This window comes from Morchella sextelata (assembly GCF_020137385.1).
Source record: "Morchella sextelata strain SCLS chromosome Unknown scls_11, whole genome shotgun sequence".
NCBI lineage: Eukaryota > Fungi > Ascomycota > Pezizomycetes > Pezizales > Morchellaceae > Morchella > Morchella sextelata.
The window spans coordinates 461413-484479 of NW_025408626.1; the positions used below are offsets into that span (position 1 = coordinate 461413).

At 53.4% G+C, this 23067-nt stretch overlaps 5 protein-coding genes across 5 annotated transcripts; all 5 read left to right on the top strand.

The window, feature by feature from the left end:
- Window positions 1–72: 72 nt before the first annotated feature.
- Window positions 73–2854, top strand: H6S33_001547 (uncharacterized protein; the record flags this gene model as incomplete). Its single annotated transcript, XM_044833337.1, has 4 exons — window positions 73–95; window positions 147–593; window positions 785–2480; window positions 2546–2854. The coding sequence occupies 4 exons, from the start codon at window positions 73–75 to the stop codon at window positions 2852–2854; spliced, it is 2475 nt and encodes an 824-aa protein (XP_044693608.1).
- An 804-nt stretch (window positions 2855–3658) lies between these two features.
- On the top strand, window positions 3659–4578 carry H6S33_001548 (uncharacterized protein; the record flags this gene model as incomplete). The annotated part of the gene is made up of 2 exons (XM_044833338.1): window positions 3659–3813; window positions 3888–4578. The coding sequence occupies 2 exons, from the start codon at window positions 3659–3661 to the stop codon at window positions 4576–4578; spliced, it is 846 nt and encodes a 281-aa protein (XP_044693609.1).
- Window positions 4579–6520: 1942 nt separating this feature from the next.
- H6S33_001549 (uncharacterized protein) lies at window positions 6521–9442 on the top strand (the record flags this gene model as incomplete). Its single annotated transcript, XM_044833339.1, has 5 exons — window positions 6521–6700; window positions 6799–6826; window positions 6896–7709; window positions 7768–8770; window positions 8825–9442. 5 exons carry the CDS (start codon window positions 6521–6523, stop codon window positions 9440–9442), a joined length of 2643 nt encoding a protein of 880 aa, XP_044693610.1.
- A 2955-nt stretch (window positions 9443–12397) lies between these two features.
- H6S33_001550 (uncharacterized protein) lies at window positions 12398–14787 on the top strand (the record flags this gene model as incomplete). The annotated part of the gene is made up of 9 exons (XM_044833340.1): window positions 12398–12532; window positions 12592–13174; window positions 13256–13268; window positions 13328–13404; window positions 13461–13636; window positions 13694–14194; window positions 14254–14322; window positions 14391–14454; window positions 14522–14787. 9 exons carry the CDS (start codon window positions 12398–12400, stop codon window positions 14785–14787), a joined length of 1884 nt encoding a protein of 627 aa, XP_044693611.1.
- Window positions 14788–17160: 2373 nt separating this feature from the next.
- Window positions 17161–21210, top strand: H6S33_001551 (uncharacterized protein; the record flags this gene model as incomplete). Its single annotated transcript, XM_044832892.1, has 5 exons — window positions 17161–17355; window positions 17431–17457; window positions 17519–18573; window positions 18636–20890; window positions 20948–21210. 5 exons carry the CDS (start codon window positions 17161–17163, stop codon window positions 21208–21210), a joined length of 3795 nt encoding a protein of 1264 aa, XP_044693612.1.
- Window positions 21211–23067: the final 1857 nt, after the last annotated feature.

The window sequence follows — 23067 nt, forward strand, 5'->3', positions numbered from 1 at the left end:
CATCTCCACCACACCAGCATGCCCCCGCCCCCCACCCATCTCCACACCCACACGCACACCTAACCAGTCAAAATGTCACTCCTACAACACCAAGAGTACCCCCCCCCGCCCCCCCCCCCCTTCACAGCACCCCGCTAACAGCCCAGCTTCGTCCTCTACCGCATCCGCAACCGCTACCTCCACTCCATGAAAGACGGCGTCGGCGAGCGCCTCATCAGCATCAACCCCACGGCCCTCACCATCCCCGCCTTCAAGAACGCCGGCTGGGGCTCGCCCACGGAGATCCGCCGCACGTACTCGCCGCCCATACCTGTCGGCGCCGAGACGGAGTATTTTGCGCTGCGCGAGGCGGGCGTTGCCGTTGCCGTTGGTGGTGGTGGTGGTGGGGGGGCGAACGGAGCGGGGGGCGGCGGCGGGGCGCAGAATGGGAGTCCGCCGCTGTTTGAGGTGCTGATGAGTGGGAGTGCGGGCGGCAGGGAGCGCAGGAGGGCGAGGGAGAGGGAGAGGGAGAGGGAGAGGGAGGCGCATACGCATCGCGAGGTGGATGATAGTAGTGTTAGCGAGGAGAGCGAGGAGGAGGAGGGGGGCACGGCGTATGTATTTGGCGGATATCATTGCCCCTTCCCCGGGGGAGGGGCCTTTGCGTAGATGGGGACTGGGCAATCCTCGTCAGATAATGGCGAATCTGGGCTGGCCTCTTCTGCGCAAAGGCCCTCTCTCTCTCTCTCTCTCTCTCTCTCTGCAAGTATGGCGCGGTGTAGACTAATATATATACATGTTCCAGCCCCAGCACACGCATCCAATTCGACTTCCCCAAGAAAGAGATCGCCCCACGCCCGCGCTCGGGCAGCTCCCCCATCCGCTCCGGCCCCCAAGTCCTCGTCACCTCCCCCTCCAAATCGCGCACCCGCCGGCTGCGCGGCGGCTCCCACGGCGACGTCGACTTCGTCAAGAGCACGCTGCACACCTCCAACATCGACCGCCTCCCCGACGCCGACGAGGAGCTGCTCAGCAGCGGCATCATCTCCGCCGAGAAGCTGCACGCCCGCATCACGGACCGCCTGCGCTCGTCGCCCAACTCGTCGCTGCCGCGCGACGACGGCTTCGAGAGCCCCGACGACAGCGACGACACGGCGAGCATCTCCTCCGACTTCCCGGAGACGGCAGACTCGAACCCCGCGGTGCTCGGCGGCATGGGCATGGGCATGGGCATGGGCATGGGCATGGGCATGGGCATGGGCATGGGCATGGGCATGGGCATGGGCATGGGCATGGGCATGGGCATGGCCGGGTCGTCGTCGCTGAGCACGGCGATGCGGCGCCTGCCGCCGCAGCTGCAGCTGCACCACGACGCGGCGGTCCTGCACGCGCTGCCGCCGCCCATCCGGCCCGTGTCGCAGCTGCAGCCCGTGTCGGCGCTCACGCAGCTGCTTGCGGCCAAGAGCCGCGAGGCCGAGAACCCGCTCGAGAGCTACCGGCTGTTTAGCGGCAAGGGCGAGCTCACGCCGATCACGCTGCACCTGTACATCCCGTACTCGCGCAGCAAGGCGCCGATCGACGTGATCCTGAACCGGCTGCCGAAGCAGCGCGATGGCCAGAACGGCCGCGGCGAGACGACGGTCGCGGAGGCGATCGGCTTCACGCTGTACAAGTACATTGAGGACAAGCGCGAGCCGGCGCTGACGGAGGAGCTGGGCGATATCAACATGTGGACGTTCCGCATGGTGGATGATGGCGAGCCGGACGAGGACTTTCCGCCGCTGGAGCGCACGCAGCCCGTCACGGCGTACATTGTGAAGAAGACGGGGCGCGGCGGGCGCGGCGCGCGCGACATGAAGATGGAGGGCGAGTTCGCGATGGTGCAGGCCACGCCCGAGCAGTATGTCGAGAACTGCCGGGCGACGCCCACCGAGCGGCGGCGGAAGCCCTCGACCACGATCACCGCCGCCTCCATCGCCGTGTCCACCGCAGCCAGCGCCCCGCCCGGCGGCGTCCCCGCGGCCCCCGCGACCCCCAGCACCCCGACTTCAACGACCATCGGCCTCGCCGCGACCACCGACCACGCCACGCCCGCCACAAAGACCGGCCCCAGCAAGATCATCCGCATCCACATCAGCACCATCGACGAGTTCGCGCAGTCCGTCTCCGTGTGCGTCACCAGCGACACCTTCATCGCAGAGGTCCTCGACCAGGTCTGCCGCAAGAAGCACCTCGACAAGTCAAAGTACATCCTGCGCCTCACGGGCCACCCGAACGTCATCTGGCCGCTCGAGCGCACGGTTGCCGCGCTGGGCGACCGCGCGGAGCTGGACCTGGTGAAGAAGAAGATGCTGCCGGTGCCGGCGGTGGCGTCCATACCGCTGCAGACACAGGCCCCGGCACCGGTCCAGCAGGAGGAGGAGGAGAGCGGTAGGAGGATGCGGTATCTGCAGCCCTCGGCGGCATGGGCGCCGGATATGCTAGGCAGCCGTGACTACCTGGTCTGTCCCCCGCCCCCCCCCCCCCCCAAACTAACACACCCCCCCGCAGACTAACAGAGCGCTAGAAATACACCGTGTGGCGCAAAGCCGGCATGTCGTTCATGTCGCGGCACGAGCGCATCCTGGCCATCGACGGCGAGTACGTGCACATCATGCCGTCGCTCGCGCAGGACAGCAGCAAGACGACCAGCATCCACATCAGCACCATCGTCGGGTGCAAGACGTACCGCAAGCAGCCCAGCCTGTTCAAGATTGTGGTGCTGCGGCCGCAGCGCGAGATGAAGCGGTACGACTTTGAGGCGGTGAGCGCGGAGCAGGCGGTCGAGCTGGTGGCGGCGCTGCGGGAGGGGATGGGGAGGTTTGGGTTGCAGTAGGAGGGGGGCTGGGTGGGTGTTTATGTTTTGCTGTTTTGCGGTGGGCTTGGGTTCTTGCTTGTGTGGTTCTCGCTGGGGTGGGGTTTGGCTTGTGGGAGGTATGGAGGGTGGGGGGTGGAGGAGTGTGATGGTGTGGTAACAGCTCTGCTCTGCACTGGGTGGAGTGCGGACTTGTATCTGGCCAGCTGGGCGGTGAGCTGCCGTTCTCATGTAGCTAGCTACGGTGTCTGAATGGCAGGTATTCACATGTGGCTGCAGTAACGATCTCTGCCAGCATCTCCTGGGTGAAAAAGTAGGACTGTACGTGGTGTAGTTGATTGCTTCAACGTTTGCATAGACTGCATGTATGTGGTCCGTTTTGTATCAATGTCCGACATGTGGATCATGACCTATCACTCGGTCCTGGGAAACATCGGATTGCATGTATTCAATGCCGTCCGCTTGTTAATCCGCATTAGCCGGTGCTCGAATCTTTCTTCTGATCGTGTACTGTTATTACACAGTAAAGAAAGGACCACATATCATGGGCCCACCGGAGTAGATGTCATCTGGCCGCGGCCACGGCTGCATGTTTGCGAGAAGGACAGTTGATTGGAATGTTATATATAACGTTACATGTAATTACAGCCAACATATACGCTTTGTCTTCTGTGGCAGTGCCACATCTACATATGTATACGTAGCGGACCAGCTGTCATCTTTATGGCCCCAGTATAAGACGCCTGAATCGAGCCCCTTCACAGACCTTTCCGGGATCGAAACCTACTGCCAGACAGACGTCCAGCTAGCTTCAAGACTTTCAAAATGCTCTCCTGCTCAGTCGGCCCAGTCCGCCCAATATCCATGATCACTGACCGTAACGCCGATCGGGCCGAGCTCGAGATTGTGGATATGGGGGTCCATCCCCCTACCGACAGGCCAGAAGGAAAATACTTTTTTGGAGCAGCATCCTACTTTGAGTCTGTGATCCCGTCTTCCCAATTAACTTGATGCCTTATTGCAAACCAATTAACTAATACCCTTTTACCCACAGGAAATTCCAGAGCCCGGTGATCGAGATCGTGGTTGGCGAGACGGCGCCTCGCACCTTCCGAGCACACAAGGCAATCCTCTGCAAGTCCCCCTTCTTCAACTGCGCCCTCAACGGCAGCTTCAAAGAGGCCAGAGAGAACATGGTCAAGCTCCCTGAAGACGACCCCAAGATCTTCTCGTCCATCCTCGAGTATCTGTACGGCGATGAATACTCTCCCCGGATGATTACCAGAGTCGGTGGCAGGCCCCACCCACACACGCCGTCGTCGGCATTTGCCAACATCTTTGGGCACCCTGTTCCATACCGCCTTGGCAGCGACGGGGTTATTGAGACGGGGTCGCCAGCGCGGCCAGGGTCTGCTCAGCTGCAGATGCTAAACCACACGGCGCCGGTGAGAGAGATTGAGGGCTACGACGGGACGGAGAACCCTGAGCAGCAGTGTGAGGCGGCGCTGAGGCATGCGAAGATCTACTGCTTGGCGGAGAAGTTGGGCATTGTTGGGCTGCAGACGTTGGTGCTGGAGAAGCTGAAGCTGTGTGGGCCCGTCAAGGATGTGTTGTTTGTGAGGGTGGCGGCGTACCTGGTTGAGAATGCGTCGGATGTGGATGGGCAGTTGACGGAGTTTTTGACGCCCTATATTCCCGGTATTCCGAAGCCGGCGGCCGCGGTGACGGTGACGGTGTTGGAGTAGCCGCCGACGGCACCACTATATTACTACTTGTACTTGTATGTAACAGCTGGTTTTACAGTTGTCAACTGCGGATATGTGTATTCATTATTTAGTTTACACTATGATTAAGATACAAGTACTACAAAATCGTGCTAGAACTGCTGTCTTGGTGAAATTGTGCATTTCTCATATGCTTGAGGAATAGATTGATTACAAGTAGCTTTAAGCGGTTGTGGGCGTGGGGAGTGGTGAGTCTTGTTCCCAAACCCATTCGGTATTCTGCTTGGTGGTAGTGGTGGTTGTGGTTGTGGTCGTTGATTATTCTTATCCCAGAAGGCTTAGGGTCTGGTGTGTATGTGCTTGCCCAAAATTAAAAAGATTGAACTTTGGTCAGGCTGCTATGCCAAAACACCGGTTGTCTGTCCGGAGTTTCTGCTTTTCCCCGGAAGGTATTTACACGGCTAGATCTGGCGCAGGCAGGTTGATTACTCGGAAGCCGGTATTACAGCCGTTTTCATAAAACTTGGCCGCGTCAATCTTTCACACATATATAGTGTGATCTGAAAAACCTTGAATTGATTACCTACTTGAGCAATCCGGATAGCCTTGTTTATGAAAACGGCTGTAATACGAGGACAGGTCACAAAGACTACTGTGTCCCTACTTGTAGCTCCTAGTACGTACATGTATGCCAACCGGCCCCAACGGTATATCTACATGTAATGCCATCCCCCCCCCCAAAGTTTAAACGGTATCAGTCAGATTCGTGAAGGTCTTTCTTTCCTTTACATACCTGCCGGGACTGCATAAACCTTTAAAAGGATTCTATATACATGTATATATATTATAATGGGTGGTATTGAGATATCACGGGGTATCAAAAGCTACGTATACTTATTAACGGGGTACGGGGAGCCAGAGACATCAACGTGGTATGGGTAATCATCATGATCAACTGGGAACGGGTTCGAAGAGATCTCTTCACTGGAGGGGGAGAAAAAGGGGGGGGGGGAGGGGGGCGGTCTTGGACTGGACATGCGCAAGTACGGTCCTTCAGGAGCCTGGAGGGGTAATAGAGGACAAAAGGCTACAATTAATTGGAGTAAAGTTAAAGGATCAATGGGTATATCCGCATGTACGCAAAATCAGTACTTGTAACTCGCGGTCGATCGCGAGGTAGGCCACTGCTAATATTAGCAAAATCCATCTTTACAATCCTCCCAGGTGCACTGTCCCTCCAAGCTCTGTTAGTATAGTGGTCTATATATGCACCTGGTTAGGAAATTAGATTATGACGACAGCAGGTAACTGGGTTCGATTCCCTAGCGGAGCCAATTGTTTTTTTTTTTTTTTTTTTTTTTTTTTTTCACCCTGGTTTTGTTTTGGGGTGGAGGAAAAGTAGGGAATGAACCGGACGGACGGAGCTAGCTGTAGCTGGAAGTGCATGTATTTTTGTGACTATATTTAATGGCAATTGGTCCTGTCTCGTATAGTGTACGTATTCAAGTTTCACCTTCGGGCTTCTCTCTCTCTCTCTCTATAACAAACAGAAATATGCTTCTTGAAGGGATCCTCCAAATATACCCTGACTAACGCGGGCCCGAATACAGCGTTATCTCCAGGGAAGTAATGTCATTACTGCTGTGTGCGCGTGGTGTAATGCTATAAGCTGTGGTAACTTTCACCGAAAACTTCAATCAAGCTACATATCCCCGTACTAATATTGGTGATTTTCAAATAAATATATACAGCTTTATATCTTCTTCACAGATTCTCACTCGTCCCAATTGCTGACATAATCCCCGCACCCCCACTCAATCAGTTACCCGGGGCGCCTCAACCCTGCAACGCTAACCCCAGTCCAAAAAACTCACCCAACCCACCCAACCCACATATTTTTTTCCAGCATCAAAAAAAAGTTCCGCCATACACTCATTTTTGCGCCGACACAGCACACACAGCTATGGCGCCCTCACAAACAATCCTCAAAACGGATTTCAAGCCGGCAAAGGTCATCCAGCCCTTCTACACGGGCGGCAAAGTCGCGCTCGACCGCAACGGGCGGATACTGGTCACGACGCTGAACGAGGATGTGCTGGTGACGGACTTTGAGACGGGCGACGAGCTGGCGAGGATCGAGGGTGTGAGTATGCGCGCCGCCGGCAGGTTTTTTTTGTGTGGTTTGTGCTGTGCTGTGTGTAACGGAGGTGCTGACTGAATGAATGGCTGTGTGAATTGTAGGACTCGGAGCAAGTCACCACGTTAGCTCGTGAGTATTACCCCATTGACCGTCAATAAAGGTATAGAAAGCTGATATAGGTGCTGTGTGATGCTGTAGTTACGCCTGACGCCTCATACCTGATCATCTGCTCTCGCTCCTACACAATGCGCATCTACTCGCTGTCCATCGACGCCGACCTTGAAAAGCTCACCGTAACACCCACTCTCCAGCGCTCCGTGAAGGCGCACACATCGCCCATCATTGTCGCCGACACGGACCCGACCGGCACGCTGCTGGCCATCGGTGCGGCGGACGGCCTCGTAAAGGTCTGGGATATCAAGGGCGGGTATGTCACCCATAATCTGCGTGGCCACGGCGGCGTCGTGTCGGCGCTGCGGTTCTATGCGCCGGAAAGTGTTGATGCGCCGACACAGGCTGCGGTGGGGCCCGCGGCAAAGAAGGGGGGCAAGAAGGGGAGGAACGATGGGGGGGAGCTGGGGTGGAGGCTGGCGACGGGCGCGGACGATACCAAGGTCCGGGTGTGGGATTTAGTGAAGAGCACTTGTGTGGCGGTGCTGGACTCGCATGTGAGTGTGGTGCGAGGACTGGACTGGTCGGCGGATGGAAAGACGCTGGTGAGTGGTAGCAGGGATAAGGTTGTGTGCGTGTGGGACACAAAGAGCTGGAAGCTCAAGGGGACCATACCGGTTCTTGAGGAGCTGGAGATGGTGGGCTTTTTGGCGCCGGGGGCGTTGAGGATTCAGGGCGAGGAGGAGGAGACCGTGGGAGATAGCATTATCTACATGGGCGGACGGAGGAATCGGATACGGCTGTGGGATCTCAGGGCCGGGAAGGAGATCACACGGAGTAGTGACGATGAAGAGGCAGACGACGACGAAGAGCGAGAAGCTGATGGAATTGTCGATATCATGTCAGTATCCATTTTACTCTACTCAGGAAGAAACGTACGCTAGCTAACCTCTGCGCAGCTACCACAAGTCACTGCCCTCTCTCATCTCCATCCACAACGACCAAACAATCCTCGTCAACTCCCTCACGCTCCCCCCCTCCACCACCACCCTCCCCGTCACCCGCCGTGTCTCGGGGCACCACGACGAAATCATAGACCTCGCATACCTCACCCCCACCGACACCCTCGTCGCCCTCGCCACAAACTCCGAAGATGTGCGCATCGTCGACCTCACCAAGGGCTTCGGCGACGTCGGCGTCCTCCGCGGCCACGGCGACATCGTCATCTGCCTCGACCGCGACTGGTCCGGTGTATGGCTGGCAACCGGTGGAAAGGACAACGAGGCCCGTCTATGGCACATTGACGGCGAGAACAGCGAGTTTACCTGCCACTCACGGTTCGTCGGGCATGCAGAGAGCATTGGCGCTATCGCGCTCTCTAGGGCTGTGCCGCAGGCCGAAAGCAACGCGGCAAAGAGCTTTGCACCGCCAAAGTTTGTGATCACAGGGAGCCAGGACCGCACGATAAAGAGGTGGGATATCCCGGCGCCAGGAAAGAAGGCAAAGGCGGTGTATACGAGGAAGGCGCACGAGAAGGATATCAACGCCATTGACGTGTCTCCGGATGACGAACTGTTTGCGTCAGCCTCGCAGGACAAGACAGTCAAGATCTGGTCGGTGCAAGAGGGCGAAGCGCTGGGTGTCCTGCGGGGCCATCGCCGCGGCGTGTGGTCTGTCAAGTTCGGGCCCGCGTCCGTGACCGGTGCCATCGTTGGCGGCGCCGAGGGCGCCAAGGGTGGCAGAATGGTGGTCACGGGAAGCGGCGACAAGACCGTGAAGCTGTGGAGCTTGACGGATTACAGCTGTCTGAAGACGTTTGAGGGCCACACAAACAGCGTGCTGAAAACTGTCTGGCTGAGCGGCGGGCTGCAGGTTGGAAGTTCCGGCGGAGACGGACTAGTCAAGGTCTGGGACGTGAAATCCGGAGAGTGCAACGCTACTCTGGATAACCACGAAGACAAAGTACGTAAAAATCACCCCAGCTCTCCGTTCCACGCAAACTAACACCCCCTGTAGGTCTGGGCCCTAACAGTCCGCAAAGACGACCATGTCCTCGTCTCCGGCGGCGGCGACTCCGTCGTTACCTTCTGGGAAGATATCTCCGAGAGCACGCGCCAAGAAGCCTCCAAGCTCGAATCCGAGCTCATCGAGCAAGAGCAGAAACTCCAAAACTACATCCACAACTCCGACTACCGCTCCGCCATCACGCTCGCCCTCGGGCTCAACCACCCCGGGCGGCTACTCTCCCTCTTTACCGCCGTCACCGCAACGTCGCCCGCCGAGCCAAATTCAATGTCCGGGCTCGCTGCTGTCGATGAGGTCCTTGCGTCGCTGGGCGATGAGCAGCTGTTTGTGCTGCTTTGCCGCGTCCGCGACTGGAACACGAATGCGAAGACGGCAAGCGTGGCGCAGAGGATTCTGTATGTGATTGTCAAGAGCTACAGCCCGCAGCGGTTGATAGAGCTGAAGGGGGCAGCGCAGGTGTGGGACGCGCTGAAGAGCTATACGGAGAGGCACTACAGAAGAGTGGAGGAGCTGGTGGAGGAGAGCTATCTTGTGGAGTATACGCTGCGGGAGATGGAGGACGTATTTGGAGATGATGGAGTTAGGGGCGATGAGATTATGGTTATGTAGCTAGGAGGTAGGGGTGCTTTAGAACTGTAAAATTAGTGAAATGTATCATAATAGTGATGAACGGAATAAAAGTTATTGGCTTTGGGGCATTAATAATGTTGACCATCCTACCACAAGTGATCAGCGATATTCTATTCATATGGTTAACGCTGCGACGAATATGTAGTTGCGCCCAATGCAATTAATGAGTTAAACAAAAAAAGAAAAAAAAAAAAAAAAATTCAGTTGCACCCAGAGGCTAATGACCGAGTGATATTATATGATTGGTCAAGACGGTTAGACACACTTCCTAGTACTAACTATTGGGACATTTTCAGGCTCTTGGTGATGGTGGTCTCGTTATCTGAGGTTTGGAGGCTCTATTACTCTTAATACTTGAATAAACGAGGATGAGAGTGATCGATGATGATTGGACTTAGTTGGTACCGCAGCTTAACTTTATACCCTCAAAACTACCACGTATATGCTTAACCAACTACAACCACGTCGCCGTCGTAACGTTTCTTAACACCAATTCCGGCGTTAACCCACCCCACAGCGTGCACAACATGTAGATACCGATGAGGCCAGCTCGCCGTGGCCGCTCGGTCGCCGTTTCTATTATCAGGAACGATATTTGCAGACCTCCCCCGGTAGATCAATGCTAAGAGAAATTATGACTGGCTGGTCTCATGCGGTATGTAAAGCCAGTCACAAAATCCAATGATCATTTAGATTTGTCTGGTCATCCAATATTGGACGCCGTGATCGACCATGCATTGATACTTACATGTACTTGTAAGCTCCTAGGAATGGGTAGTGGGTGATATTTTAGTGTTCTGTTACGAGATGCTCATTTTCTTGCGTTAGGTATTTATAGCCATTCATTACTTGGCATTATTATGTATAGATGTCAATTTGCTTGTATTGTTCCAAAATTAACAGTCTATACATGTTGAACTTTGTTTTAAGAACGCTTGTTTTCTGTCTCGTTACTACAAGAGGACCCCTCGATCCTAATACTTCAGTTCAATGATTCTCCTTTACTAATTAAAGGTCAGTCCGAGCCGCAACAAGAACACGGCCGCCGTGACCTCAATTGCAAAGCTAGAAGCACGCCATTGAAAAGTTACCGGACCGGCTTGAGCCAAGCCACGGATAAAACTTTCCCAGGTCGAAAGCCGAACAAGATTAGACGCACGTGTCCGGAGGATTCTACGGAATTATCCTAATTGCAAAGCCTCCATACGCCCTCCCCACCTCTCATTACCAGGCTCGGGTTTGTTGGGCGGGGTTGGGATCGGCGCTTCATCGCAGATAACCAGCTAGGAAAGGAACGCAACGGATTGAAATTGTGTCCAATTCGGCTTCCGCCTCGACTACTATATATCTCTTCTCCCCCATATTTCAGTCCGGGAGTTTCCCCATGAACAAGGGCCTTCCGGATCGCGGAATGTTCGATGGGACGGGGGAGTTTAAAACTTGAGCCCCAATTATAATGTTCAGTAATCATTCCGCAGTCCACATTGCGATACCCGGCACACCTGCCGCGCCGGTGCCGAAGATCTCAACATACACCCCATCTGAAAAGAGCCTAAATCACAAAGGGGGAAGGTTATTTTTTGTGGAAAAGCCGTTAGCATGACCCTTAGATCAGACATCAGCTCACACGGCAGCATCGGCCTGTGGAGGCGGTCCTCGGGTTGAATACTTGCGATGGAATGCACGTTGGGATAGATGGAGGGGCATGTAAGGAATGGCGTATGGGATGAAGCCTCCGAAAACGAGCAAGATGTGGTTGAGATGTGACCGTACTTGTCTTGTCCATTGATGTGGAAGAAGCTAGCTGAAATCGTATCGTTGCTAGTATATCAATTGCAAGTACTACGGGGGAGCTAGCCCAAGTAGCTACATGTAGCTGCCCGCAATATCCATCCACGATACAAACACATCAATTCTTCCTCGCTGTGAAGAGAATTATCATGAATATTGTATGTAGTGCCTGGCATTCAATCACATGCCAGCATCTCTCACCCAATACGAAACCCATCAAAACTCGGCAGGCTCAATTCCCCCGTCATTCTACCCCGGGAGAGTTATATATGCATGTCCACGAAAAAGGCCCTGCATGGGTGCCGTCTGTCATTGCAAGGCCTTATTATAAGGCTTATTCACAAGTTAAGCTTTCAATTAGCCTATTTCCCCACATTTCGCTACTTGGCTGCGATTTCCTCTCAGCCTATTTTCACATCCCTCCGATCAATGATGCAACGCCCGGCCGGCAGGAGACGGCTGGGCAGGCAAGCGAGATGCCCATCGGCAGGCACCCCACACCACAGAGATGGAGATCAACACGATGTCCCCTGTATGCGCCAGGAAGCTGCCTAGAACAAACCTCTCAACCGTAGTTTTGCAGCAACATCTAACCGGTTAGGCTAGACTAGCCACTACAGGTACTCTACTTTGTTGCTTTGGGTAATGATTTCTAGGACGAGAAAATTAACCACCACCCTTCTTTAGATCTTTAGGGCCTTGAGCACGTCCCCATCTGCTCATCCTCTCTAGACATGGATCTCGCTATACCCGGTCTATCGACGGGGTAAATCCGGTCCCGTCCCCGGAGATGCAAGGTACAGAGCTCCGGGGAAATAGCTACATGCCGCAGAACTACCTGTAGTACATATATAGCTTTACCCAGCACAGCTCTGGAGATACTCCGGGGGATGCCCCCATTACCAGCAACTTCGGGAGTAACTCAGCCGGGCCTTGCTTTATGCTTTGCGGGGTACCTAGCTAGCATAGCAATGGCTCCAGGGGAAGTCGAATGAAATGGGGGAAGGCCCGGGTGGATATCATATGGCAATGGCATTCGACCTTATAAATACTCAACCCAGCGGCCCCGTTATTGGATTCGGTCCAAGCAAGCTTCAGCAGCATCTTAGTCCAGAAACTGAACAAGTAAACCAGCTTTCCAAAATGGGCTTCACTAAAGCTTTCAAGCTCCTCATGGGCCTTGCCGCCCTCCCCACCCTCGTCCACAGTCTTGGTCTCACTGTCTCCACCACGGGTGGTAATGCCTCCAGTCCTATCCTCTACGGATTCATGTTCGAGGTCGGTCTACCCCCGCCACTACTTTCCCACTCATCAATTAACATACTAACGAACTACAGGACATCAACCACTCCGGTGACGGCGGCATCCACGGACAGCTCCTCCGCAACAACGGTTTCCAAGGCACCACCGCCGACCTCACCGCCTACGCTGCCGTCGGCAGCGTCACTCTCGCTGTCGACACCGCCCACCCTCTCTCCTCGGCCCTCCCCAAAGTCCTGCGCATTGACGTGCCCTCTGGCACCACCGGCCAGGTTGGCTTCTCCAACGCCGGCTACTGGGGTATCCCCGTCAAGAAGGACACCTACGCATGTTACTTCTGGGTCGAGGGCGCCTACACCGGGGACGTGACAGTGAAGCTACAGTCTGTGGCAACGGGAACGGTGTTTGGTACTAAGGCTGTTGCAGTCACGAGCGTGGCTGGAACATGGAAGTACTATGAGACGACATTCACGGCGAGCGCGGCACCGGATGGTGATAATATCTTTGTGGCTACGGTTGATGCGGCGAAGGTATCAGGGAGTATCTACTTTAACCTGTTCCAGCTCTTCCCTGTCACGTATCACCAGAGGTACAATGGGCTGAAGCCCGATATTGCGGGGGCGTTGGAGAATGTGAAGGGGTCTTTCTTGAGGTTTCCCGGTAGGTGCTTGTGGATATTGATTTTTCACTCTGATTGAGTTTCTTGGGATATTATTGCTGACATACTATCTGTGTCTTTAGGTGGTAACAATCTGTACGATTACTCAATATCCTGCAGAAATCACTCTGAAATAAATACTAACTGAATTACAGCGAAGGTGCAACTGTCGACAGAAGATGGAAGTGGAACGAGACCATTGGACCCGTCCACACCAGACCCGGCCGTCAAGGTTAGTGATTTCAGAAAATGTGTACTTTTACTATATATTAACATGTTCACCACCAGGCGATTGGTCCTATGCCAATACCGATGCTCTCGGCCTCCTCGAGTACCTCTATTGGTGCGAAGACATGAAGCTCATCCCCGTCCTCGGTGTCTGGGCCGGTCTCAGTCTCGGCGGCGGCGTTGTCACCGGTACTGCCCTTACGCCCTACATCACCGACGTTCTCAACGAAATCGAGGTAGCTATCTCACCCTCACCCCCTCACCCACTCTCCTACTAACAAACCCACCCCCAGTACATCACCGGCTCTACCAGCACCACCTACGGCGCCCTCCGCGCCAGCCACGGCCGCACCGAGCCCTTCGCACTAACCCACGTCGAGATCGGCAATGAAGACTTCATTGCAGGCGGTCTCGCCAGCTACGCCGCCCGCTTCACCGCCTTCCATGACGCCATCAAGGCAAAGTACCCCGACATCATCATCATCGCCAGCACAGACCAGGGTCTGCCAAGCCCCAAGCCCGCCGGCATGTGGATCGACATCCACTACTATCTCCGCCCCGACCAGTTCGTCGCCCTCTTCAACACATACGACAACTACGACCGCAACTACGGCATCTTTGTCGGCGAGTACGCCTGCACAACGTCAAACGCCGGCGGCAGAAACTGGTGGGCAACACTCATCGGCGCCGTGTCCGAGGCCGTGTTCATGATTGGTATGGAGCGCAACAGTGATGTGGTCAAGATGGCGGCCTATGCGCCGCTGATGCAGCATTTTAACTCCACGCAGTGGGCGGTAAGCCCGATCCCCCTTTCCCAATAGTAGTAGTAGCAACAGCTAATCCCGCTCTGTAGCCTGATCTCATTGGATACACATCCGACCCCAGTTTCCTCACCCTCTCCACCAGCTACTACGTTCAACAGGTTCGTCTCACCCTTCACAGGGCATCACTCGATGACCAACCCTAACCCCGACTAACACCCAAATACAGATGTTTTCCGTCAACCGCGGGACCACGATCCTCCCCGTCACCTCAGACACTGGCTTTGGGCCTGGTACGCAACATACCCTTCTTTAATTACATCTTTTTCTTATAGCCAGTTTGCTAATGCATATCAATAGCCTACTGGGTCGCGTCCAAGAACGACAACACCGGCACCTACTACGTCAAGATGGCCAACTACGGGGCCACCGCGGTCTCCACGACCATCACGATCCCGGGAGCCACTGCAGGGTCGGTCACGACGTTGACGGGACCGGCGTCCGACTCGATTAATCTGCCAAAGAACGCGGTAGTGGTGCCGGTTACAACAGCGATTACGGGCAGCGGGGGTAAGTTCACGATCTCCTTGCCGGCTTGGTCGGTTGTTGTTGTGGCGGTGAAATAAGCGCTGGATTAGGGGTTTTTGAGTATATGTATGTATGTAGTAGGGAGGTGGTAGTGATGGTGGAGGCGGAGACCGAGGCGGAATAAAATGTGTTGCAGATATGGTGTCCGTGAGCTTTAGAAGTCGTGATGCGTTTTGTGTAAGGGTTGAAAGGGATGGGTGTCGGATGGAGGGCCACAGAGTGACATGTTATGTTGGTGATATCACATAAAGCGCCTTTTATCCATTCCGGTGCTCTTTCGCATAGGTCTTGAGTCCCCCGACCATCCAAGTCCATCAACCACTAATATTCCGTCCACCATTTTTGATCTGTTCCCACTCATCAAGTACTGTACTAGCTTTTGGTGTTTGTAAATACTAGCGCGCACCTCCTCTCGTTGATTGCCACCACAGCAAGGCAAATTGCAAAATCTACCATCACCACAAAGTATTATAACCCTCAATGGCAAAGAATTAAAGGATACATGAAAGCACCTTGGCAATCCTTAGTGCCACTCGTCGTACAATAGTCGACGACTCAACTGAGTCATCGAATATCATTCGATGACTGGCACCAACGATCCCAAGGTGGTTTTCGTTGGAGCCACAAAAGAGGGTGGGAAGTAGGGTGTAAATCTGGAGTGAGAGTTAGTAGTAGGTTGTAGCACTTTAGGGCGAATAGGGGGAGGAGCAAGTCATTAGATGATCGGGTGGAGATGAATGATTGATGCTGGAGAAATAGATTGAAAAGTATTGGAGGTAGAGCAAAAGTAAGAGGGGAGTTCGTGCATAATGAATTGGTGCTATGATGATTGGTTGCTTTTAGTGGTGACTTTCAATGGTTGGAATTCTGAACTAACTTGTTACGAAATTTAAGAAGAAGGGGGATGAAGTTGAGAGATGAAGTAATGGAGCAGGAGAGTAAGACATTAAAAGGCGGGAAGGAGAAGTGATTCATTGGCAATTGGTGATAATGATTCTTAATCATGGATGGGATGCTAGTGATGAGCAGCATTGGGATGGGTATGAGGAAGAAGCGAAAGAAGTACTGTGGGGATCCGGACTGTGTACTTATAGCCCTAATAACGGGTGACTGTTATAGGGCAAGAAGCTATGGTGATTTTCGGGAGCGTTTTCAGCACAGCTAGAACTAGATTGTAAACTGTGTAACTTGAGCTTAGCTTACCCGCACATTCTAGTGTGGGCCCTAGCCACACTGCGTACGTGTACTAGTTTACAAAGTTTCTCAAGCATGATAGACGCTGAGTGTACGTAGCCGTAATCTATAACAGACCCACGCTACTGGTAGAGGGGACCTGTGGACGGTAGTGGGAGCACGTCATGAAAGTAGTGATATGAATACATGTACAGAAGCTCAAGCCGGATGTCAGACTCACGTGCACTTTGCCACACTAAGAAGCTCGTCTTGACTTAATCTCGCCAGCATCTTAATTAATTCATTCCTAAGACAGATCAAAGAACAAAGCTACATGTACCTCGCACCATGAGTATATGTATAGGGTGACTACAAGTTAGTTCGATGTCATGTACGCTTACGACTTTCGATCGGTGTACTCAATGTAGAAGAGATAACGAAAGAGTGCAGTCTAATGAAGATGTAACCGAGCATACGTATATCAGTCTATGTATAAAATCATGCTTAACCTCAGAAGAATGTGACGGGTCGTGGGCATGCGCAGAGTCGATTGCTTAAGGGTATTTCCTTACCCGTCTGCATGCTTGACACTCTAGGTCTAAGGTCATTAATTGAAGGTGAGAAAGTAATGTGTTCTTGATTTTGGAACATGGAGAAATAGATGTATTTACATGTTCTCAATGTCCTCTACATGTACATGTAGTATTGCCCGCACGATGGCTAGATTGCATTTTGAAGTTTATTCCCGGCCGGGCTATAGCTAGCTAGCGTGGCGTGCGTGTGGGCCATAGCAGCGGCGCAGGGCCTACATAGAGCAGATACATCGCAATGCATGTAAGTGCGGTTAACCATCATAGAAACTGACTGAATGCTTGCTCTCTACTTAACCGTGGCTAGGCGTCGGGCTTATCGAGAGCGCCAGTACGCACCTCGCCAAAATCCTGCACTCCTATCATTACCCCCATCCTGGGCGCCACATGGCCCAAGCGCCCAACGTCCACCCCGGGTAACGGGCTCTGGGCTACGCCAACCGGGTAACTAGCCCCCTCGGCTATCCCGCCAATCAGTGACAAAATCCCGTGCCACTACACTACACCCACCCCCGGACTAACCTCGTGGGTGTGACAGAAGCTCTATCATGTTGTAGAGCCGCAACTCCACGGCCAACGCATCATAGCTTGTGAGAGCTTCGATAAACACAACAAATCGTCTCACAACCCAACAAACACAAAACAGCAATGGCGTCCGCAGACACCCAGAGAGAGCAGGAGGCGCAGAATAGGTTACCCACTGAAGAGGAGGAGGAGGACCAAGAAAGCGATGACGAGGAAGAAGAGCCAAGACTTAAGTATACGCGCTTGACCAGAAACCTCGGTGGCGTGTATAGGAATGGTGATGCGGTCTCGGCCAGTGTGGTTTTTGGAGAGAGAATGGTATGACCGCATCAACGATATGTCACATTGACGTTTGGAGCTTCGCGAGCGCAATCTCTAACCCGTGCGCAATAGATAACAGGCACGCATAACGGAAATATTGTGAGCATTTATACCTGCCCGCCCTCATCACCTGTCCAGGCCGACTATTGACACCCTCTAGCATATCTTAACACTTCCATCGCTCTCGACCCTCCGCGTCTACCACGCTCACTCCGCCTCCATAACAAGTGTCTCGATATCCCCACCTCCTCCACCCCCCCTCCCACCCAACATCCGCGCCCAGATCCCACCAACACACGACCGGCACACACATGTCGCAACAGCCTCCATTGATGGACTCGTATGCATTGTCCCGCTCCTCCCAGCTAACCCGGGCTCAAATCCTACAACCACCCCCTACGCCAAATCCGAAATCATCCTCAAGAACTTCAAGCGACCGATCACTGCTGTGTCCCTCTCGCCCAACTTCCGCACAGATCGGACTTTCCTCTCGGGCGGTCTCGCTGGGAACCTTATCCTTAGCGTCGCGCCCCCGGCCGGCGGCGGCGGCGGGTGGATGGGACTTGGCGGCGGTAGTGGAAAGGATACGATTCTGCACTCGGGAGAGGGCGCGATCAGCGCAATTGCGTGGAGCAAAGAGTCGCCGCGGTTTGTCGCGTGGGCCAATGAGCGTGGTATTAAGCTGATGCGCTCACATATCATCCCCCCGGAGATCAAAAAGGAGGCGCCTGAAGAGGGGACAGCAACAGGGGCGGGCACAGGAGCCGCGGCCGCTGCGGCAGCCGGATTAGGAGATGTGGTTGGTATAGCCAATGGTCTGATTACGGCTGGATATCCGGGTATGACGAGCTGGATTCCGGGTTTGGGAGTCACTGGGAAGCCTGTCGGCGATGTGGCATGGAAGCGTATTTCGGCGATTGAGCGCCCGGAAACTATCCCGGAGGATATGGCTGCGGTTTATAAACCCAGACTCGAATGGATTGATCGCAGGAATCTGGCTGAGGACGATATGGACGGACTAGGCACGCACAGCACGGCCGACGACGTTAGTCCTACAGCGGTCAAAGGAAAGCCTTCGCTAGGCATTGACTGGGGCCAGAAAGAGAAGCTAGTCATTGGTTGGGGAGGTACAATCTGGGTTGTAGATGTATTTGCGGGCGATAGCAACAGCGAGGAAGAAGAACGGAGCGCTGGATGGGCAGAAATTGTGCATATGTGGGTTTCTATCATTGACCTTTTTATTCACAGAACATCACGGTACTAACTATTATTTACAGTTTACAAACCGATTGTACAATCTCCGGCCTTACTCTATACACGCCCTCACTTCTCCTTCTTCTCGCACATCTCACCTCCAACGCCTCTCCGCCCAGTACTCCTCCGTCAGAACCCTCTTCTGCTAAAATCGGCCCTCACGCCCGCCGCGGCCGCTCCAACGCCCTGACCCCCGAGCTCCGTTTCATAGACCTCAATACTTCTGAAGAGCTCTCTGCCGATGAGCTCATGATGAACCGATTCGAAGGGCTCTCCGCCGGCGACTACCACCTTGGTGTTCTCCCCGCGACGCCTGCCCCACTCCTAACAGCCCCAACCGACGAAAATAACGACTTCTCCGGTGCTATAGCGCTCGCAGGCGGCCTCTGGAACGCGGGCGTAAACGCAACCCAGATTCTCTCCAGCGCGACCAGTGTCCGCAGCTTCAGCACCAGTGTCTCTCGTCGGGAAAGCTTCAGCGCCTCCTCATTCATCGGTATGGGTATCGGGCGCGGACCCCCAGTGGCCGGGCGCGTAGTAAAGGTAGAGGATAACGGTTGGGGCGAAGAATTCCCCGGAAAAAAGATCTATATCACAAGTCCCTACGATGTGGTGTTTGCAACTGAGCGCAGCCTAAGAGACCATTTGGGCTGGCTCCTTGAGAAAGAGAAATATCAAGACGCTTGGGAACTCGTAGACAGGAACCCAGACGTGATCGCATCGGATAGCAGTGCCATTAGCGAGTCCGGAGAGGACGAGGTCGTGCGCCGTGTGGTCTCCGAGGACGATCCCAGCTACGACTCCGACTCAACCGTCAGCGGCGGGCGCGGGCAACGGCGCACGACGAACTACAGCGCCACGGAGAAGGAGAAGCGCCGTATTGGAGAGTTGTGGCTACAGAAGCTGATTAATGCTGGCGAGTGGACGGCATCAGCCGAGGTATGCGGGAAGGTTTTGGGTTTATCGGGACGTTGGGAGCACTGGGTATGGGTGTTTGAGGCCGCGGGAAATATCACGGAGATTACGCCGTATATACCAACTACGCCGCTGTCACCGCCGCTGCCAAGTGTCATCTATGAGATTGTTCTCGCGCATTATCTCTCGCACGATGTCACCAGGTTCCGGGAGTTGCTACTGGAGAACTGGAAGCCTGAAGGTACACGAACACTTTACGACCCTCGCACGATCATTGACGCCGTCACGCGCAAGCTCAAGAACCATGAGGACTCCGTGCACTCCGGTGACGCCGAATGGCGCGCCTTGCAAGAATGCCTCGCAAAGCTCTACATGACGATATTGGAGCCCGCGAGCGCATTACGCCACTACATGATCCTGAAAGACGCAGATGCGGCCTTCTCCCTCATCCGTGAATACCGCCTCATCGACGCCATCAAAACGAATATCTACGATCTCCTATTGCTGCGCGTATCCCCCGAACAACTCTCCACTACCCCTATTTCCACCCTCGAAGAAAACACCTCTGAAGCTATCTCCCTCCTGGTTGCCGAGGCCAACCGTGGTATTGTAGGCCCATCCACAGTCGTCTCTCAGCTCTCGCCAGACTCCGTCCGCGCGGGGAAACTCTTCCTCTTCTTCTACCTCCGCCGCCTCTGGAGTGGCAGTGACAGCGCCGCAGGCACCCTCGTCGAGTTCGGGGACCTGATGGTCACGCTGTTCGCCGAGTACGACCGCCCATTGTTGATGGACTTCTTAGTCAACAGTCACACTTACAGCCTGGAAAAGGCCTCCGCTGTGTGTGAGAAGCGTGCCTATATTCCGGAGCTGGTTCACCTGCTTTCCAAGACCGGACAGACAAAGCGTGCACTCTTCCTCATTATTGACAAGCTCCATGACGTCGGTCAGGCTATTGCATTCGCAAAGAATCAAGACGACCCCGACCTCTGGAATGACTTGCTCGAGTATAGCATGGACAAACCTCGCTTTATTCGGGGGCTGCTAGAGAATGTCGGCACTGCCATCGACCCGATCACACTGGTGCGACGTATACCCGCCGGTCTGGAGATTGAGGGGCTGAAGCCGGCACTAGGAAAGATACTCAAGGAGTATGGCGTCCAGTGGAGCGTGTGTGAGGGAGTTGCAAAGGTCCTGCGCAGCGAGGTGGCTAGGGGCATGGAAGAGCTACGTGGAGGGCAAAGGAGGGCTGTCAGGTTCGAGGTTAAGAGGGATGTGGAGATAGAGGAAGGTGGCGGCGAGGAGAGGCCACAGAAGAGGCGTGTGGATGCGTGTGGTGATTGCGGGGATGTGTTCTTACCTACTGGTTTGTATATCCCTTTCCTCCTTCTTGGACTAGCATGCTAATGGTGTGACGATGTAGAAAAAGAAACGCTGATCGGCTTCGCATGTGGTCACGTCTTTCACCTCGGCTGTCTGCTCGGGCACGGGCACGAGCGGGAGCGGGAGCGCCCTGCTGCAGTCGGTGATGAGGTAGATGAGGCTGAGGAGGAGATTATGGCAAGCTTAGGCATGGCGAGTCGCAATGTGGGGTCGAAGGTCACACATGCGGCGCTGATTCGGCAGAAGGTGTCTAAGGGGTGTGTGCTGTGTGCGCATGAGAAGGGGGATGATGATTGTTTTTAGGGTAGAGCTGCGCGGAAAGCTTCTTTTTCTTTTTTCCTTTTGTTCTTTTTATTTTCATTATTTTTTTTTTCTCCTTTCTTAGTTTTTTTCTATTGACCGCGATGATTCTTGTTTTTTTGTGGGAGTGGACTTCTGGATTTTTTTTAATTCGGGGATGGAGGATCGAGTGAATGGCTTACTACATATGTAGCTGAATGGACTGAATGTGAGCTGGCTATGTTTGAGTTTCGTCTTGTGTTTTGTGTCTTGTTTCACATACTTTTTTCTGACGTAGTTACAGTGTCAATGATCATGAGACCATGTTAATAGATCTTATTATTGATATTTCACAACAATTCTACAAAAACGGGAAGCGGTTCGAGTTCCAGCCTTTGTTGTTTTTGTTTGGGAATACTGGGTTTTAGAGAACTAAGAACGCGTTTTTCACAAGGCGCCGTCCCTTGGATTTGTTCTTACTCTTGGAGTTTTTGAAATCTGTACCTCTATTGTTGGCGCTGATCAGTCCCAAGAATCTATATACGTTTATGTAGGTAATAGAGTCTTTTAGCTGCGCTACCTAGTTGAACAGAAAGTCGAGCGGGTCGGACAGAAACTCTAGCTCTTCTAGGAGAGACTTGCAGTCGTTCAGCCAATAAGATGTGCAGGACCTTTTGTCGAAGTGCTCGACTTTCTGTTCAACTCGTGCAGCTAAGATACTATGATTAACATGGTACCTTAAGTAGTACAAGGCATGCAGTTATAGAAGCCACTGTTACACTCACCGCCAAGTATCTCGGGCTTCACCTATCCCTTGAACCGTCAGGCCGAACTGTAATTAGCGGAACCTAACGCAAAATGGAAATCGTGATATGGTAAACGCAAGATTTATATGTATGTCTGTCTTGCAACGTATAATTCATCACACACGAGCTCTGTGATGGTTTCTGTCATTGCTGCTCCTACAGGCGTGCCTTATATCACGATTTCTACTTTGCGTTAGGTTCCGCTAATTACAATTCGGCCTGACGGTTCAAGGAATAGATTACAGGCCTGATCCATGTACCGGGGGTTAACCATAAATACCGAGAATCTGATAAGATAAACACACCTATTTCACAGCAAGATTCTCTTATCAGATTCTTCGTATTTACCCTCAACGCCCGGTACACCCGCAGGAAAAAAGTGAGGAAACAACGAGTAGCGTGACAACGAGTGCGTCCAACTTGACATCCCCGCACCCGCAATACAGCCCCACGAGTATTCCCTAGCCATGCCCTTTGACAAGTCCGGAAAGCGAAGAGAGGCTACTCTGAATGAAAACATAAAAGTTATTTAAGCCCAAGCTAGGGAAGAGTGGGAAAGGCCAGATTGAGAAAATGTATATAAAATCATTGACAGCATACCAAAGAGAATTGCAGCGGTAGTAAAGAATAAGGGAAGTCATAAAAAGTGGTAAATATAGTTCAGAGGCCGTAGTATCTATTCTGTATCTCATTGTGTAGTTCTATTACTTCTGTTCATTTCTATTTTCACTTTTTCATTGGGATTCGGATTGGTTGCATTCGTTGTTTCCTCACTTTTTTCCCGCGGGTGTACATAGCTACCAATCAGAGCGTCCAGAAGGAATCTTTTTGCACAACCTCACCTGACCTAGGCGCGCGCATGCGCGCGTTTAGGGATAGAGCTCTGATACAAAAGATCGGAGCTAGCTATATATAGAACTCACCCACTTGACGGTGCCTCGATATAATAAACTTCCCAAAATCATCTCCCTAGCTCTTTCTCGCTGTTCCCCAAACAACACAAAGATCTTCAGTAGGTCGACTCTACGAATCAGAAGGATTCCGGAAACAATTACTAAGGATTACCTTTCTAAGT